Below are 20,593 nucleotides of genomic sequence, written 5' to 3'. Positions count from 1 at the left end.
TTAATATAATGTGTAGAATGATGATATCAATGAAATATGTAAATATTGTTCTGGAGCAGGCCTGTGCTGTATAATTTTATAGTAAAAATTGAACAAATTTTGTCCATTTTTTCCTGTTCCTGAAAAAGAACACAAAATCCTAATAGTTTGTGATGTCATAGAAGAAAAAATTGCTAATAACCTACTTTGAAACTATAACATTTTTTGCTAATTTAGAATTCTCATACAATATATACAATTCAGCACATTTCAAGATATTATCAAAAAATGACTTTTGTGGGGGCAAAAATATGCATATACCGCATATAGTTCTTACAGGTAGACTATAGTCTGTTTTAAGCTACATGTACATGTGTAAGCCAAATAAAATAATTTATTTAATTTTGTAGCATGTACATAAGAACACCATGATGAATGGGGCCATAACTGTCACAATTTTGGTAAAGGTAGAGTAATTGCTTGATCTTCATAACTATGCACCAAGTTTATCTGCTAAATATAAGATGATAAGAAAAAAAATATATGCATTAATTTTCACAATAAGGTTACAGCTCAACTCTTTCTCTAGAACCCTGACCTTGGGGCCATGAATTTCACAAAATCGAAAGAGGAAACAATGTGCATTACAATCATGGTAACAGTTTAACTGCTCAATGCCTGGGAGCAAGGAAGATTTTTTTAAAGATTAAAGATTTTATGGTTTTAGTGCCACCCCTCAGATCCCAGTGGGACAGGCACAACGAAAATCAAAAAAATTTGTTTCCCTTTACTCAAAGATGCTTAATGTAAAAGGTGGTTGAAATTGGTTCTGCGGTTCCAGGGATAAATCTGAAAATGTTCCAAAGTTAATGGTGGACTGACGACTGATGATAGATTAAAAAAGGATGACAAACAAAAACAGTAACAGTAAGTCACCTGAGGTGACCATAAAAATTTCAATTTCCGCAATTGAAGTGCTTAAAATTACAAATTAAACAATTACAAGTTGCAGAATACCTAGTTCTGATGTCACTCCAAGTATGCCAATAAGGTCATTTCCCACATCCTCCATCTCTGTAGTGGCATGCTGTGCTGAAAACATTTTTTCAGATATTAATTCACATGTACCTTATTGAGTAATATTAGTTTCACATGACAGTCACCATGGACAAACCACCCTACAATGGTTCAACAAATAAATCATTTTAAGTAATTTACCTATCAAACTGGTTGTTGAAGCAGATGCTGCACAAACAATAATATCCGGTATTTTTTTTTTAAAAAATGCAAATTAAAGTTGAACACAACTCATAAATAGGCAAACACCATATTTATTTTCTTATCACCTATCTATCAACATTGTGGTATATAAACCCTTGCGTTTGTTAATCAGGATTTTTTATATGTTGTCACTGTGGCATATAGAATATGAAACAATTTTGCACCACCTTGATTGCTATGCAGCAAACGATGAAGACAAAATCATACATTTCTACATCACAACATAAACAGGCTAGTAAATCTAAGTTCAGGCAAGTTAAACTGTAATTTCAACACATTTGTTCAGACTGACAAGGGAATATTTCTCAGAAAAACATGTACTGTTATCTAACCTACATTAGTGTGTAAATAAAACAATGGATTGAAGTGAACACTTATTTCCACTAGGAAAGTGATTGACATTGTATATGCATTCAGAATCCCTCCAAAGCATTTCTAGATTGTACTCTTTATTAAAAAAATCTTCTTTATTCTGTTTTCTTTCCTGATGAATATGCTCTACCTGTAAAACCTTTGTTACCTACTAAGAACTTATTTTTATTTCCTCATAAAATATTAGTAATAAGATGTGTCCTGATCAAAATATGTACTGTACGTTTTGTGGCAACTGTCTTCCTTAAGCATTGCCTCACAATTAATCATTTCTGAAAATCAAAATTTAAGAAAAAATCCTACTGAAAATGATTTTTAGAAATATTGTAAAGTAAACAGGGTTATTTCTTCTAGGCAGCTTGAGTTTACACGTTATCAACATTCTTTTCTAGTACGTAGCTCAAGCTGCTTAACAGACATTGATGTAACTGGTCACATTTTTTTCTGTAACATTTACAGTACATGTAGTAAACTACTAATCTAGATTTTGTATCAGTTTAATGATTAAATAAAAAAAAATCTGTGAGCAAGGAAAATACATTATAATGAAAGCTTTATATCACTACCAATCAGATATATATGCATACATGATGATGTAGGCAATGGTTCCAATGATGATGGCCTAGTAGAGGAGGTAGATGGTTCATTAGAGGATGCAGATGATGAGTGTTCAATGAATGGTTCCTGGGATAGAGAATCTGTAGGTTCTTCTGCTGACTGTGGATAACTTGATAATAGGGAAAAAAATCAAAATAATTGCATGAATTAGGAATTTTAATGTAATATATTAAAACAAGAGGCCCATGGGCCACATCGCTCACCTGAGTAACTTTGGCCCTGCTGTTCTTCACCTAATTTCCTACCTTGTAATACCTATTGTGGCCCCGCCCTACCCCCGGGGTCATGATATGAACAATTTAGAATCTACACTACCCCAGGATGCTTCCATGTAAGTTTCAGCTTTTCTGGCCCAGTGGTTCTTGAGAAGAAGATTTTGCCTTCATATTTCAATGTAAAGCTTGGATTCCCTATTGTGGCCACGCCCTACTCCCAGGGGGTCACGATTTGATCAATTTAGAATCTACACTACCCCAGGATGCTTCCACATAAGTTTCAGATATTCTGGCCCAGTGGTTCTTGAGAAGAAGATTTTTCCTATATATATCAATGTAAAACTTGGATTCCCTATTGTGGCCCCGCCCTACCCCCGGGGGTCACGATTTGATCACTTTAGAATCTACACTACCCCAGGATGCTTCCACATAAGTTTCAGCTATTCTGACCCAGTGGTTCTTGAGAAGAAGATTTTTCCTACATATCTATATATATTAATGTAAAACTTGGATTCTCTATTGTGGCCCCACCCTACCCCTGGGGGTCACGATTTGATCAATTTAGAATCTACACTTCCCAAGGATGCTTCCACATAAGTTTCAGCTATTCTGACCCAGTGGTTCTTGAGAAGAAGATTTTTCCTACATATCTATATATATTAATGTAAAACTTGGATTCTCTATTGTGGCCCCACCCTACCCCTGGGGGTCACGATTTGATCAATTTAGAATCTACACTTCCCAAGGATGCTTCCACATAAATTTCAGCTTTTCCGGCTCAGTGGTTCTTGAGGAGAAGATTTTAAAGTCTTTTACTACATATTTCAATGTAAAACTTGGATTCCCTATTGTGGCCCCGCCCTACCCCCGGGGGTCATGATTTGAACAATTTAGAATCTACACTATCCAAGGATGCTTCCACATAAGATTCAGATATTCTGGCCCAGTGGTTCTTGAGAAGAAGATTTTTAAAAATATTTTCTACATATTTCAATGTAAAACTTGGATTCTCTATTGTGGCCCCGCCCTACCCTCGGGGGTCATGATTTGAACAATTTAGAATCTACACTATTCCAGGTTAATTCCACATAAGTTTCAGCTTTTCTGGCCCAGTGGTTCTTGACAAGAAGATTTTTAAAGATATTTTCTGCATATTTCAATGTAAAACTTGGATTCCCTATTGTGGCCCCGCCCTACCCTCGGGGGTCATGATTTGAACAATTTAGAATCTACACTACCTCAGGATGCTTCCATATAAGTTTCAGCTTTTCTGGCCCAGTGGTTCTTGAGAAGAAGATTTTTAAAGATATTTTCTACATATTTCAATATAAAACTTGGATTCCCTAGTGTTGCCCCACCCTACCCCCGGGGGTCATGATTTGAACAATTTAGAATTTACACTATCTCAGGATGCTTCCACATAAGTTTCAGCTTTTCTGGCCCAGTGGTTCTTGGGAAGAAGATTTTAAAAGATTTTTACTACATATTTCATTGTAAAACTTGGATTCCCTATTGTGGCCCCGCCCTACCCCCGGGGGTCATGATTTGAACAATTTAGAATCTACACTACCCCAGGATGCTTCCATATAAGTTTCAGCTTTTCTGGCTCAGTGGTTCTTGAGAAGAAGATTTTTTAAGATTTTTACTACATATTTCAATGTAAAACTTGGATTCCCTATTGTGGCCCCGCCCTATCCCCGGGGGTCATGATTTGAACAATTTAGAATCTACACTACCCCAGGATGCTTCCATATAAGTTTCAGCTTTTCTGGCCCAGTGGTTCTTGAGAAGAAGATTTTTAAAGATTTTTACTACATATTTCAATGTAAAACTTGGATTCCCTATTGTGGCCCCGCCCTACCCCCGGGGGTCATGATTTGAACAATTTAGAATCTACACTACCCCAGGATGCTTCCATATAAGTTTCAGCTTTTCTGGCTCAGTGGTTCTTGAGAAGAAGATTTTTTAAAGATCCCACCCAATTTTTGTCTTTTCTTGATTATCTCCCCTTTGAAGGGGGCTTGGCCCTTCATTTTAACAATTTAAACTCCCCTTCACCCAAGGATGCTTTGTACCAAGTTTGGTTAAAATTGGCCCAGTGGTTCTTGAGAAGAAGTTGAAAATGTGAAAAGTTTACAGACAGACGGACGGACGGACGACGGACAACGGGTGATCAGAAAAGCTCACTTGAGCTTTCAGCTCAGGTGAGCTAAAAACTAAATGTGTCCTATTGAAGCTAATTGTGGCCATTGGGCATAATAATGAAACATTCAATACAAACATATTTAAAAAATGTACAAACTGAATATATACCCCAAAAAATGAAATTTCATTGATTTCAAGCATTGTAAATGTGTCCAAGAATACCAGTCGTAGTTTAAGGATATTTCATCCCCTGGCCATAAGCAACCTTTGCATCAAGTTTGAGTCTCTGCAATCTCTACATATTCTGAAATGATGCACTTGGCCTAGCTTCTTGACACTCCCTAATATAATCATTTTTTTGGTGAAAAATTAGGGTCGAGCTATAAGGAAAAATTCAGTAAACCCTCTGAACACCCCAATTAAGTCAAAACCAACCCTTCCTTTGCAAAGTTTGGGCTTCCAAAACCCTACCAAATGTCCCTGGAGGAGAATATAATATTTCCCCTATTAAGGAGGAGCAGTGAAGCAGTCTTTTTTCTGTAGAAATGCTTATATGCCCATTCAAAGTAGTGATGTTCTCCATGAAAAAACATAAAGTAGACAAACTTGTTCATCTAAGCTTCTGAATTTCTTGTGAGTTAGAGAGGAAAGGAAACATTTTCTTTGAATAAGTGAATTTCGATCTTTACATGTGAATCAGCTACTATATGTAATTAAAGCTTAATGAAATGTTCAAAGCATTTCTACAGTAGAAATTAGGTATATGCTAAGAGTGCAAATTCATCTGAGTGTTACTTCTTTCTTTTTATCAAAATAAAGAGACTACCATATACAGTGTAACCCTGGCTCTTAAAGGTTTGTGCCTTTAAATGCTTTTTAAAGTATCAAACACTTTTGATCAAATATGACCATTATACACATACTTTATTGAAATGCTGGGACAAGATAACAACAGCTGCAGCTTTTCTTCTCCATAGTGTGATGGAGGGTGCAAAGGTAAGACAGCCTGGGGAAGTCCCTCCACCACAATATCCCCTTTACGCACCATCTTGTAGGGAAAGCACCCTGCTTTGCCTGAAGCCTTTCCTGTTAAAACAATTTTACATCATTTTCCATAGTATCAGTCATGAACTATTAGTGTTCATCTTCAAAGTAACCCACAAAAGATTCTACAATTCTGACCTTAGCTGCGGGTCTACACATTTTTGGAGGAATTTAAATAAAGCTTTTGAAAATTAATTACAATATATATATATTTATATATATATATCCTGGGAAAGCATTTTTTTTCAATAGGAATCTTATTTGAAAAATTTATCAAGCTATCAAAGTAAAGAAAATAAATAGGAGACAGAAGCAGGCAGAGCATATTACATCTCTTTGGAGAATGTTTTGAAATTAATTACATTCACAAACTTGATAGGTATAAAAAAAATTTTTGAATGATTATTTTAAAATATCCACAAATAAACATATTTGGAGAGTTTAACTTATGTTAAGACTCAAAACATTGCAACACATTCTGAACTAAAGATAGTTTTAAAACTTCTGATTTTTTTCTTTAAACCACTGAAGTTTGAAAAATTTAATTCTCGGGACTTAATATTGTACTTTGATCATTTAATTAGGTAGTTAATAATACACATTTTGATAGGGCCAGTGCTTGATGTATCCATCAACATTAATTCTTGTCATGTTACATGACTGATCTATAATGAGATTTAAACTGAAGTTTGTGACATATTTCTGGCTAAGCCAAGTCGATACACTAAAATGTTTTCTAGAATTGGGATATAAAAAATTAATCCTTCATTTATTTTATGATTCATTTCCAATTTAATTAGATTTCAGCTATAAAGCAGGAATAAACTTAATTTTTATTATTATACATGTACATGTATATGCAATATATTTTCGGATTTTGACAAAAGGAACATCGTCTCCCTTTGAGAACCCAAATGGTAGCTAAGGGACAAAACTGGTCTGAAGAAACTGAAACCACTTTTGACCTATACTGTTCAATAAAAAATCTCAGATATATTATATATTTGTATGCTTTTAACAATTAAAAAAAAATTCAACACCCTTCTATACACTAGACTTGAAATGATCATAAAATCTATACTAACTGTATAATTCGTTCATGTGTACTTGAACTGTCTTTCGCAGCTCATTGACTTTTGATTTCTCTGGAGTAGAATAATCTGTAATAAATAAAGATTATTAAAAATACATATTTCCTTTTTGTGATTCTCATTTCATTATAAAAAAAGGGTCATCATATATTTTTGAAAAAAAAAAGATTTTCAGACAAGACAAAAAAAAATTTTTCTTTGATCTTCAATCTGGGACAGATCGAAATATCAAATGGATAACAAAATGCAGAAATACAAAATACAGGAAAACATAAAATTTACAATCCATGAAATACACTTAACTTAATATGTACTTTATTTTCTCCATACCTAAGAATTTATGTTTAAAAATATATTTTTTACTAAAGGATGAATTCCTGGAACTATGATCTGGGGCCCCTTTTCTACGATGAATTATAATAAACCTCATACCAATCTGGTAATTTTAAAATAAGAGTAAAGGAAAATAACACCTTGAGAAAATAAATATCAGTCTATAGTTTGTATTCTTTATAAGTTGTAGGAATACCACATTATAGAGGAATTTTTAGACCCTAGCTATTACAGCTATAACTGGTTTGTGGCTTTTTTCTTTTATTAATATAGATGAAAGGAATGGGCAGATAAGTATTAAAGAAGGATATACAGGTCTGAGAAATTATTTTAAAGGGCTATTGTTATTATTTCACAGTTCACAAAGAGTTGCTTATTGACAAAAATTGTCCAATCCAATGAATGAATGATGCTTACAACAAATTTGCATTTTATCACAGACACATATGGTTCAGGTCAATTTACATCCCATCTCTTCTACATTTCAAACTTTAAGTGGTCAACATAGGCCATTTATAAATGATGATGTGAGGAACCTGTCTATTTTTTTTGGACAAGTCAAGAAATGCACATAAAATTTGTATTCACTGATACAAGGGAATATATATAGGCAATTGTCCATCAATCCCTTGCCAAATGGAGTGGAGAAAAATAGAATTCTAGAAAGTATGTCAATAAAACAATTGTTTTTAATTGTGAGCATAGAAATAATTAATAGCAAAGTATGGTTCATATTTCATCTGACTAAAATGCATGAAAAAATAATATTGTCTATCCAAAAGCAAAAAAAAAAAAGTTGTTTTTTTTTCTTAAATACTAAAATTTCCTAGCATTTGTATTTTTGTATTATTCACCTGAAATGCTACTCATTTATCTGATTGGTTGGTTTGAATGTTACATTGGTACCTCAATTAGCACGTGAATTTATTTTGATTGGAAAGGCCAACAAGATTTTCAAATGTTTTAAAACACACTATTTGAGTACATTTTTCTCCTTTCACATATAGGTATGTATAGACAATAAAATACAAAGATATATGCCAAAGGGGCAAAATGTACCCTCTTTTGCTGGTATATTTTTAAGGCTTCAATTCAAACAGTGAGGCAACTTCATGGGCCAAAATTCAATGGAAATCTGATGTAAACATGGTAGGCCTACCCAAGTCAAAGTGAACTGCTTATTTTAGCAGTTTATAAACAGTTATTAGGCAGTCTGGCAATTTTTTGGCAGTTTTTAGGCAGTTCTTAACAGTCTTAGTCTTAGCATTCCTTAAAACTGCTTACAGACTGGTTAAAAAACTGCTAAGAATTTGTGTAAGCAGTTCAGTATTGAACAAACTTAAGCAGTCAAACAAGCAGTTTCTCAAAACTGCTAAAAGTGCAACTAATTCATTTCGACTTCTTATAAGAAGTAATTCAACACTTTTTCACTCTTGGTGGTCCTAACTTTCACTAGCCTTCATTACTGCCCATGTGTTACTGTTAATGCTTCCTGATGATAACGTCACAAATAATTGGGGGCCAGGCAGGAGTTTCTTATACAGAAAATAAAATTAGAAAGAAAAAAATATATACTAAAAATCTTACTAGAAATGATACAATAGTTTATAATAAATTGAGGCTTCATATTATAAAAAGCATGAGCATATGAGCTTCTAATCTTTATCCCATCAACTTGCAAATCCAGTCCTCTAGTTACATTAACAACCTGCTGTGTCCCCCTTGGTTGCTTGAAACTAAAGGGTTGTATCCAATGAGGAAAGCCAGTCAAGATTTGTGCACCTTTTCCACATCAGTTCAAAATTACAAATTGTGAAGATGTTTGTGATGGTCTGGAATATTATATACCCATACAGTGAAGAAGTAAAATATATGCTTTGGAAAATACAATTATCTGTGATCACCACATCCAGGATTGGATGTGAACATAATATTTAGTGACAAGTGTATCTGAATTAAATTCCATGAGATGGGAAATCATTATTATAAAAATCTGATCATACATGCATTCAGCAACAATGGAATTGAGTGATATAGGAAAATTTTTAAAAGATTTGTTGGCAGTAAAGTATTATGCTTCAGAAAATATGGTAAGTGTGTGGGCTTGTGATATAATAGTCATCCCCACTCTCATTTGGATAACTGTTAAACTATAAAACGTATAATCTAGTTTGTATTTTAATTATTAGTACTTGGTATAAATTCAAAATATTTGCAGATAAATTTAAGCTATACTGATAGAGGGATCTGTAGATTAGTCCACTGTATTAATTAACCAAGCTCTAAAGTTGCCACTCGTTTATGCAAGAAAATGGACTTAATGAAAGGACTTATTTAATACAATTCATACCTGATCTAAATCTCAATACTAAGTTAAATTCCCATATGTGATGTTATTTTTTCAATAGCATAAATTATATGCATTTTTGTATTCATATATCATGTATATGGGTGGTGTTATCTTCTTATAAGTAGACAAGAATAGTACTTATAGCATTCTTTTTACCGGTTTTTAAGCAGTTAATCAATTTTCAAATTTATATGTAGGTCACTCAGAGTCATTTCCATATAAGTAGAGCAAACAAAAGAAAACACCTTTAGCAGTTATTAAGCAGTTTTTAAGCAGTTCTCCTTAACCTTCCTATTGACTGCTAAGATACTGCTAAGGAAACTGCTAAGCAACTGCTAAGTTACTGCTAATGAACTGGCTAAGTACTGCTTAAATTGTGGACTGCTAAGAAAACTGCCTAATGATCAGTATGACAAAAACCTTCTGCCACCAACAGAGGAGAAGGCTAGTAAACTGTCTAAGAACTGCTAAAGCACTGAACTGTTAAGGTTAAAAAACTGCTAAAGAACTGCCTTCCACTTTGACTTGGGTATATACCCCCCAAAAATATTTAATCTTTCACATGGTGTTTGTTTTTGGTAAAAGTGGTATTCCATGATATTATACTTTCACGTAAATTATTAGAATCTGATTCATCGAGAAACATTTGTTAAAAAACACTATTAATGAAGCCTTGCCCTCCAGCATAGCAACAGTCAACATTGCTTGACGAAGGGTGTTATTCCAAAAAATATTGACTGTGCAGAATTTATGCACGCAAGGTTCACTGTAATATGTATTTGTATAAAACATTCAGTATAATATAATAAATACTGCATGTAGCTGAGTGTAACATTGAAAATTTTCACCCCTCGAAAAAACCATTGTCAACCTCGGCTGTGCCTCGGTTGACAATGGTTTTCTTGGAGTGAAAATTTTCAATGTTACACTCAACTACATGCAGTATTTTTATAATGATACACATATCAACAATTAAGTGCATGTATGAATTAGAGTAAAATTAAGATTTTATTTTTTTGTCATATTACCGGGGGCCTTATGGCACGTAATCCTTATCGATTATTACAAAAGTTAACATATAAACCAATATCAATTTATAGACCTACTAACCTTGATTACAAAATCGGCTGAAATTTGGTTCAATATCCTCACGATCAAGGAATTCTCGACCCCTCCCTGTTCCAACGCTGTGGACAGTATTATTTTCAGCCACCAAAGCGAAATTGGGCAAGCCCATATTTTCCAATCGCCTACTCTACAAATATAGATCATTTTACATTATCAAAATGAGTTCAATTAAAAGAAGACTCAAATAGAAGTCAAGAAATCAGCATTTTTTGGTCCCAAGATGACTGCAAAAACCTGATACTTATAATTTTCATGATATGTAATATGAAAACAGATTCTTTTCAACAAAAAATGGAGATTAAATGACATCATAAACATGACAGTTATAATAAAACAGGCCTTTCAAAATCTGCTAGTACCTGATATTTTTACCTAGCTGAAATTATGATTATACCAGCCAAAATATTTGATAGAGAAAAATTGAATACTTCATTTAATCAAAATCTTTTCTATAAGTTTCCTCCTATTTTTATAAAAATACTAGGGCTGGGACGATACAACTTTTTCTATATCGATACGTATCCCGATATTTGAGCCACGATACGATATGTATCACGATATGTTAAATTGGTTATAAATTCTTTTTTTTATATTGAAATGAACAAGATATTTCTTCACAAATAAGAATAATTTATTCAAAGAAGTTGTATATCTGTTGTAAAACTTAATTATTTTGGTCTTAATTATTATGTATTTCATATTCATATTTATATTAAGCATATTTATTTTACATATTAAACCCAAAATGTTAAGTTAACAAAGAAAAACATTAGTCAGAATTTTTTGGGAAATATGTCGATATTTCTTCATACGTATCGATATGCGTATCATCCTCACATTGAATCGATATTATCGATATCTCGATATATCGTCCCAGCCCTAAAAAATACTGTCTGTTTCTAGTCAGGAAATAAGTTTGTTTTGAGTGACTTAATTTATATACATAAACAATGCATACCTTAGTACATGCATGCATTTATGAATATAATATTAACAAATTAATTAATTTGTTTACATTATTGTGATAATTAAAACAGGTTTGGATTAAACTATCACAAAGGGAAATCATATTAATCTGTGGTGGTTGGTTCATATGTGGTAGTGTACATTAGATACAGTACATGGCATCCTACTAGCTTGGACTAGTGGGTTAACCCACTGGACTGGCATGCCAGAGTCCCTGGATTCAATCCGAAGCCAATTCAGATAAATGTCTCTGTTGCACATTGACAACCAAAATTTAACTGGATTTTGGGGTCATAATGATTTCATATTTACAAAACATTCGTTGTAGTGTACTGATACATTGTAAGATGTCCCTTGTGGATATGTTAATTCATAGGCAAGATTAAATTCATGAAATCCATGAATATTAGTCCTTCATAATCAATTATTAATCCACAGCAGTAGAGGCAAAAATAATTAGGTTAACATGAATAATTGTAAAAAATCAAAAATCTCTACTAAATATATAAATATCAAAATCTGAGGTATTTACAGTCCATTCCAGTTGCTTCAGAAGGGTTCTAATGGTCTTCTTCTGAGTAGTGGGATCATCATTTGTTGATACACTTCCCCCCTCTTCTGACATCTCCCTCGCCATCTTTGCGCACCTCTCTTTCTCCTTCTCTCCAGCTGCCTCCCACTCCATTTTCCATATTGAAGGATTAAAGCCAGGATGATCTACAAATTTGAGTATTTTTCAAGTGAAATAGAACATGCATGTAATCAAGATAATAATGTAAAATAATTTTCTTACTAAATTAATAAAACTTAATAAATATATGTATGAATGTATGTGGCATCAGGTTATAAAAAAGGAAATGAAGATACAATGAAATAATATTATTTGACAAATAGAGGCCCATGGGCCTTATAGGTCACCTGAGTATCATGTAGCAATTGAATTTGGTTCTTGTGTTAAACCAGAGGACATGAAATTCACGATTTTGAAGGAGGCAGTACCATTGCTCATCATAACTCTACACTTAGCATGCTTACTTTGATTACTTAATACCAAGAGGCAGAGCAGAAGAACAAAGAAAAAATGCATTTCCACCATATAATCAGTAGTGCCCCACCTCACAGGAATCCCTGACCCTGGGGACACACATATCACAATTTTGGGAAAGGTACCCTTGCTCATCATAAATTTTTGATTAATAACAAAGAGCAGATTTTAAAAGCATTAATTAAATTTCAGAATATAATCATTAGGGGCCCCCCAGCCAACAGGTACCCCCCAGGGGCCATCAAATTAACAACTTTGGAAGAGGCACCCTTCCTCATAATAACTATGTACTTAGATCATCGGCATAAAACCCAGGACCAGAAGAGAAGATTTTCAAAGAATTAATGCATTTCTACTATATAATCAATAGAGCCCCGCCCTAACACCAGAACCCCTGACCCAGGGGCCATGAAATTCACAATTTTGGAAGAGGCACCCTTCCTCATCATAACTATGTACACAGTTCATTGGCTTAATACCCACGAGCAGAGGGGAAGATTTTTTAAGAAATAATGCATTTTCACTAAATTCAATAGAGCCCCATCCTAGCACCGGAACTCCTGATCCTGGGGCCATGAATTTCACAATTTTGGTAGAGGGCTCATTGCTTCTTACATGTACAATCATGCGAACAGTTTGACTGCTTGATGTCCAGGAGCAAAGAAGAAGATTTTTAAAGATTGCATTAATTTTAGTGGTTTTTGCCCCACTCCTCAGGCCCCAGGGGGGCAAGAGCCATGGATTTCACAATTTTTACTCCTCTTCACCTATTGATGCTATATGCCAAAACTGGTTGAAATTGGTTCAGTGGTTTCAGAGAAGAAGCTAAAAATGTTCAAAAGTATACGACCGATTGACGACGAACGACGACAGATGAAAACATATATCAATAGGTCACCTGAGTGAGTCAGGTGACCTAAAAAAGGGAACTGTCACTTAACTATATCAAAACTTGATTGGTTATTGGATTAAATTTACCAGATTCTATAAGTTTCAAAGTGAATTATAATTCATTGGAAAAGTTTAAAAAAAAGGTTTTTTAAAATTTTAATAGTCAGATCTTACCCTTGGAGTATTCCTTACAAAATAAGGAATAAGCAGTTGGCCTTACTGCTGGGAGTGTCTTCCTTTGAACCAATTTACCATGTCCACTTTTGGATTTGTGGTAATTTCCCAACCAATTCTGAAATAAAGTATATATATATATATATATATATATATATATATATATATATATATATATATATATATATATATATTTATTTATTTATATATATATATATTTATTTATATATATATATATATATATATATATATATATATATATATATATATATATATATATATATATATATATATATATTTATATATATATATATATATATATATATATATATATATATATATATATATATATATGAAAAAATAAAACACCACAATCAAGCATTTAATATTAAAACAGTGTATTATTTGAATTTGGAATTATTTTGATTATTGGAATTTGGGGTTTTCAAGAAAAAAGCCCTTAGTCAGACTTACTTAACAACTAACAAGAATTTCCATTTCTTTTTGTGTTAGTCTTAACTAACTTAGTTAACTAACAATAATTTTTCTAATAAATGTTGGGTTAGTCTTAACTAACTTTGCCAACTAACAAGAAATATTCCAATAAATGTTGGGTTATTATATAGTAATACCACTAATAATATGTTTGAATTCATTCTTTCTCTTTAATTTATAATGATTTTGTGTTTATCAATTTTATTTTTCTTATATAATGTTGTTTGTGCTGGTGTTCTTTTTTATTTGGACTTTATTTTGTGGACTTGGCCTAAAACCAAGGCTTAGTCAGTGTTTGTTCAGTCTCAGAAGGGTTAGTTAGCGCACGCGCACCATAGGGGTTAGTTGTGCCAGGCATGACTAACCCCCTCGAGCCTTCAACACTACAACAATAAAAAACGTCCCAAAATCATTTCAACATCCGTGTTCTGAATATTATGCGGTCTTTGCACTCAAGATATTCAAGAATCCTCACCAACATGCGTAATTTTCGTAATTTCTATCGTAAGCAGGGGTAGACAAATAGAATTTTTCAGTACTTGCCCTCGGACAGGTTACCATCGTAAAATTACTTGTCCTACCAAAAAATATGCTTGTCCCACTTTTTCTTTAAATTATTTCTCAACTGATACACTACATGGGGACCAAAGTAGACATAAAATCACTTAATTTTTTGCACGGAAAAATTTAGGGGTAAGTCTTGTTCCAGGGAGATTTCTTAGCTTGTGCAGTGCGCATAATTTAAACTTTTCTCAGTATTACTTTAACATCCCAAAAATACTGAAAGAGAAAAAAAAAATTTTTTTTGAATATTATAAAGTATTTGATTATGAAAACCACCACTGCATGTCGATTGTGACTCTCAGTGATTGCCAGTCAACAGCTCCAATTTTAATATCAGTATAACACGTTTGTACTCACGGCATGAATTTTTACATTATTTTTTACAATACCTAAAAAGGTCTAAAATCCTCTTCAACTTTTTTGACATGAAATCGATAGCTGCTATGTTTTACGTCCTGTGTGTATTTTAACTACACATAAATGGGTAAATTCTAGAGGAGTTCCGACCGAGTATTCGATGTAGTGATGAACAGCAGCGAAAAACAGGTGCTCTACTGTGATTCAACCCGTACGAAACTCTTAACCGTTTTCCGCCTGGAGTCCGGGTGAACTGAGACGGATTCCGGTTAAGTGCTAGGTGGACTAAGCCGTACTAAAGGCGGACATGGAAAACGTCTTAGCTTTAACCGTTTTCCGCCTCATATCTTAGGTGGATTCCACCTTAAATCTGAGGCGTATTTTTGTTAGACGTTTTCCGGCTTAGCTCTTAGACGGATTCTGCATTAATCTTTAAATTATGAACAGTTTAAATTATGACCACATGTTTCATTCCTCTAGATGACCTTGTTTTCTAAAGGCACTAATGGGGGAGATATTCGAAAAAAATAGTCAAACATGGCTTTTAATCCAGTTATTAGACTTTGAATATTAGGCTTTTTATTACATTGAAGATTGCGTTTCCTAGAGGAGTAATTTTTTGCAGCCATATTGTGTATCAGATATACGTTTCTAATGCGTTCCTGCTTGACCACCCTCTACAGGGGGCGGAAGTTTTCAGGCAGAGCCTCTCTTTGAATGCATTGGTCAGTTTGAATGCAGATTTTGAAAGTGATGACTGTTGGTCAATTTGGTTGATGAATCTTTATATCTTATTCAGTTTAAAAAGGAACTCAGGCAAGATGTATGCCTGTAAATTACTATTCTGAAGATGATTTGTTATGTGTTTTTGGAAAAAAGAGTGATAAAATCCAACTTTTGGTGTTATTCTTAACTAAGCTTTGAAGTGAAGCAAATTATGCTCGGTGAACATGCTGAATGGACAAAGAAGAACCTCTAAACACTGTACAGGAATACATGTAACTGTGAAAGACAATGGTAAGTTAAAATTTTTAGCGGTGTTTTTTCTTTTCTCTCTTTTTTTGAATTCGTACAGCCAAAATATGTACACACCACTCTCCACCATTACTTCCGATAATTAATTCCAACTGGAATAGCACTGAGGCCCTATATTCACATTATACTCTACACTAACCCAGAATGTTAAAAAAAAGTTTGCGCATAAAATTTCAGGCGCCATTTCTTTTTGCCTAATGTAGGGTAGTCCCCCCCCCCCCCCCCCTTGTTTCTTGTTTTCAATGTTATGAATATATCCTTTTAGATTAAAATATTAAATATCAAAAAGTACAAAGATAAAGGATAAAAAAAATTACTAATTCATTTGTCAATTATTAATCAACATGCACTTTTGTAATTTTATTTTTCACTTTGCGTATGTGTTTTCCGGAAATACGATTTCCTTTTAAAATTAGCGACCTGTAGTTACTTCCAGTTTTAAAATCACGATATGATGTGTGTTAGCACTGGATTAACCAGTGGTTTATTAGTGGAATGGTGACATAGACACCCTTCTAAAAGTGTAGTTCGCTGCTCAGTTCGGATTAGGAGTCAGGTTCTGAGATGTAAGTCATCATTTAGAATATTAATATATACATCATGTACATGGAATTCTTCTTTTTTTTTTTACCTTGATGAATTCTTAAAATACATTTTTGGGGTGAAATTTGAACAAGTTTTTTTAATTTATTTTTTCATCCATATTGAAGTGTACCATTCGTCATAACGTTGATGCATCTACACTATAGTTTTCCTAATTATTCAATAAGCAGCTGCAAATGTACATTTCAAAACATACATGGATATGAGTATATTCATTTAAGTTAGATCTACATATTTCATGAGCAGCTTTTGAATATACATGTAAATTAAAAGTGTTTGTAGAATGGGGTCTTACGTTATTACCTTTTACAAATATATGAAGATTATGAAAAGTAATTGAATAAGATTAAAAACCTATTTAAGTCAAATTTAAAACTGTAGATATTAGGATTTTCTGCAGTGCAGTGTTATACATTTCAGCACTTCGAGCTTTTTAAGTCCTCGGCAATTTTGGCCGATAAAGGTAAAATGAGGACTGCGGCAACTGCAGCAAGTCAGGATGAAGGCCAGAAGTCACTGTCCATCCACCCTTAGGAGTAAACTGGCAATGTTGCTTAGACTTCTCATTTGAGAGCTTGCCGAAGATTCATGGGAAAAAGGAATGCAATCTAACACCTGTGCTTCATTCAACTGTATTGGAGGTTATGAGAGGTAAGAATACATGAAGACATCAGACGTCTGATAAATATATGAAAAATTATTCTTATATTTTGTAAGTTTTAGTGTTGAGAGAAATTAGACAAGACTGTTTGCATCCTGATCTGTAATACAGAATAGAATGCCATAAAAGAGTCATTTTATTGAAAAATGTTGAAGAGTTGTTTTAAAACGAGAAATTCATCTCAGTTTGTATTTTCTTTATAGACTTCAACATGTGGTCACCGTGTGTGAAGAATGGCAAAGGATTTAAAGCTTGAATCATGGAAAAGATAATTTAGTTATTCCAGATAACTTAGGAAGAAGAACAATAAAAATGACACACTCTTTCCCTGCAGACAGAAAGAATTTTGTGAAAATAATCAACCAGTGGTAAATTAACAGCTAATTGTTTTGTTGAATTGACTTTTAAACATCGGTTTTGTCTTTCTTTTTTTATTTGTTAATTCAACTGTGACAGTCACATTATTAAGTAGATGTATGAAGAAAAATCAAGTTTTGGTACAATATTTTTTATCTTTTTATTTCATGTGAATTTAAGGCAAGGCATAACATTTTCAAATGTAAAATTTTTTTAGTCATTGAATTTTAAAGAACTTGTAAATAAATGATTTATAATTTGTATAATTTCATTTTTTTTAATTGTTAAGTTTGTAAAAGTCTGAAACAACAATAGCTGATGTACACAGTGATAGGCAGATTATGTAACCATTAATGCAAAATCCCTCTAACCATTAAGGCGGAATTTTAAAGAACTTGTAAATAAATGATTTATAATTTGTATAATTTCATTTTTTTTAATTGTTAAGTTTGTAAAAGTCTGAAACAACAATAGCTGATGTACACAGTGATAGGCAGATTATGTAACCATTAATGCAAAATCCCTCTAACCATTAAGGCGGAATACGCCTTGCTAGTAAGGCGGAATACGCCTATCCTAAGTAAGGCGGAATACGCCTTGCCATTAATGCGGAATACGCCTTGCAGGTAAGGCGGAATATGCCTTGAAAGTAATCCATATTAGGAAAGGCGGAATACGCCTTAACTCATTTAAATATTTCGAGCCCTATTCCGCCCTGATTCCACCCGGACTCCGTCTAATAGTCTTATTAAGTTCTTTATAGATAAAGGCGGATTCCGTCTTTTGATTTCCGCCTAAGGTCAGGGCGTAAATTTTCGTACAGGATTACATTTCAACGGTGATAAAACAAGCAACATTTGATTTTTTGTAAACTGGAGAAGCACTTGTCCGTGGGCAGGTACCACTTATTAAATAACTTGCCCGCCAAACAAAATTGGTTGTCCCGGGCGTCGGGCAATGCTATTTGTCTAGCCCTGGTAAGTCATTTCACTGGGCATGTCATTTCAACGTTCTCGAATTTTTCACTAACCTTGCAGATTACATTCAAAAAATCCCACCTGTCGCGTCAATATCGCCGAGGAAATGCTGTAGTAAATAAAAAATGTTAACAATACGATTACATGCGTTGAAAATACGGCAAAATACGAAGTAATGTAGCTGCCTTCGTCCTAAACATAGCCACTGCAGACACAACTCGGCGTCACTTCCGCTGTGACGTCATATTCACTCCCTGCACTGAGTGAGAGTATGTAGGTGGATCCAAGTGTAACGGGAATTGCAATTTCATTCATAACATACTTAAGACGGTGTTAGGCAATAATTTATCCAATGTTAATAAAGGCATACACATAGAGACTTGTAATGAAAAGTTTTCGAAACTCTATCACGCATAATTTAGTTTTAATGCACAATAAATTTATCTTTCTATTGCAGCTAATATTACAGGTATTTCTGTTCTTCTAATTGTTCACTTTTCATCTTTTGTTCACTCGTATTTATTGTTGAGTTTGTTTTTTCCTTGGTGAATGTTGTTTTCATAAAGATGAAAAATATGTCAGTTCAAGAATATTTATTTTGATGCAAGAATAAATTCTGATAGTGTAGAGAGATACTCCTTAAAGATAGTGGCAACATATCACAGGAGGAAATGATACTACTATGTTTTAGTGCTAAAAAAAGCAACGAAAAAATTGAAGATCTGTGATCCACCTATTCATTTCACTGTCAGTTAAGAGACGCAATTTAGGATGCAAATCTTGAACTTTGGTATCAAAAGTGACGTATTACTTTATTGTTACGTCATAAAGTAGCTACAAGTGGAAAAGGCTGTAGAATATTGAAGCAAAGAAATCGCAGACTTATAGCTAGGTCTAAGATAATTCATATATCTTATAATTGTAAGCATGGGGGAATACAGGATTTGTGATTGGGGGGGGGGGGACGTTTTCCAGTTTGAATAATTATGAGATAATATTTATAGCCTAGGGAATGCAAGGTTTTCAGACTTGATTTTTAAGAAAACCGATACTTGGTCATTAAATAAAATTACCATTTTTTAAATTGACCATTAATTATAAAACCAAGTATGGCATTATTAATATTAGTCATGTCATACTTAGAAAATTTTAGAAGGGGGGCGTGCGCCCCAGCCCCCCCCCCCCCCCCCTTAAATCCGCCAGTGGTAAGTAATACAAATAATGAAAAAAAAACGCCGATATGTGTTCATTTTGTTTTGATATGTCATATTATACCGATGAATTAGCTGTATCGAGGAAAAGGGAGACATTTATATACTATATCTATACTGTAGTACTATACTTCGGCCAAAGAAAACTTTCCTACATGTAAATACCTTAGATCCAAAAGTTGTTTTTTTTTTAAACAATGAATAAGAACCTCAAAAATTGCAATGGCCTGTTTTTACATTTATTTGATATAATGTCGTGTGATGATTCCGCAGATTCTCGGGATATGAAGAGTTTTCAAATTTCTGTAAAACGAAAGAGATTGAAAACCTTGGAGACACCCGACACCCCTAGGAAACACGGACCCCTAGTAATATAGTAAGGAGAGCCATGCATACATGTACATTATGAAAGTAATTTATTCTTAGTTACGGTAATAACCCCCCTCCTCCTTTCTTTCACGAAAAAAGGTTTTTCATGTTTTGACAAGTCTTTTCTTGTCTCTCTTTTATGCTTGTCAACAAATTTCTTAGTCCGGCATTTGTTTTGGTTGCTGTGGACCTCACCCCTTGAAAAGATTCCTGGATCAGCACATGGACTGGCGCGGTAAATAATGGACATCACAATAAGTGAGAAGCTTTGAAAAAAAATTGTGTTAATTGCAGCTGAGGCATACTCAAACAAAATTTACTTCCAACATTTT

General features: G+C 33.5%; 1 protein-coding gene and 1 long non-coding RNA gene across 2 annotated transcripts; one reads left to right on the top strand and one right to left on the bottom strand.

Annotated features, from left to right (window-relative positions):
* Window positions 1-5,508: 5,508 nt before the first annotated feature.
* On the bottom strand, window positions 5,509-13,726 carry LOC133176242 (uncharacterized). The gene is made up of 5 exons (XM_061311394.1): window positions 13,633-13,726; window positions 12,055-12,239; window positions 10,539-10,683; window positions 6,740-6,814; window positions 5,509-5,696 (listed from the first exon to the last, which is right to left on the bottom strand). Exons 2-5 carry the CDS (start codon window positions 12,205-12,207, stop codon window positions 5,509-5,511), a joined length of 561 nt encoding a protein of 186 aa, XP_061167378.1. The 5' UTR covers window positions 12,208-12,239; window positions 13,633-13,726.
* A 2,820-nt stretch (window positions 13,727-16,546) lies between these two features.
* Window positions 16,547-17,592, top strand: LOC133176285 (uncharacterized). Its single transcript, XR_009719426.1, has 3 exons — window positions 16,547-16,649; window positions 17,107-17,337; window positions 17,551-17,592. It is a non-coding gene; the product is annotated as an uncharacterized LOC133176285 (long non-coding RNA).
* The last annotated feature ends 3,001 nt before the right edge of the window (window positions 17,593-20,593 follow it).

The sequence above is a fragment of the Saccostrea echinata genome, unplaced genomic scaffold, assembly GCF_033153115.1.
Source record: "Saccostrea echinata isolate AGI-Se365-2 ecotype Australia unplaced genomic scaffold, CSIRO_AGI_Sech_v1 ptg000072l, whole genome shotgun sequence".
Classification (NCBI taxonomy): Eukaryota; Metazoa; Mollusca; class Bivalvia; order Ostreida; family Ostreidae; genus Saccostrea; species Saccostrea echinata.
Note: the sequence above shows the minus strand (reverse complement) of the source record. Positions and strands in the feature narration are given on the sequence as shown.

Bases quoted from the DNA above. Each gene is read 5' to 3' on its own strand.
- LOC133176242 (XM_061311394.1), bottom strand. From the start codon at position 12,207: ATGGAGTGGGAGGCAGCTGGAGAGAAGGAGAAAGAGAGGTGCGCAAAG. The intron at 10,684-12,054 runs GTAAATACCTCA...CTATATTTGTAG, and splicing joins TGAAGCAACTGGAATGGACT to AGTAGGCGATTGGAAAATAT. The intron at 6,815-10,538 runs GTTAGTAGGTCT...TATTTATTACAG, and splicing joins CAGCCGATTTTGTAATCAAG to ATTATTCTACTCCAGAGAAA.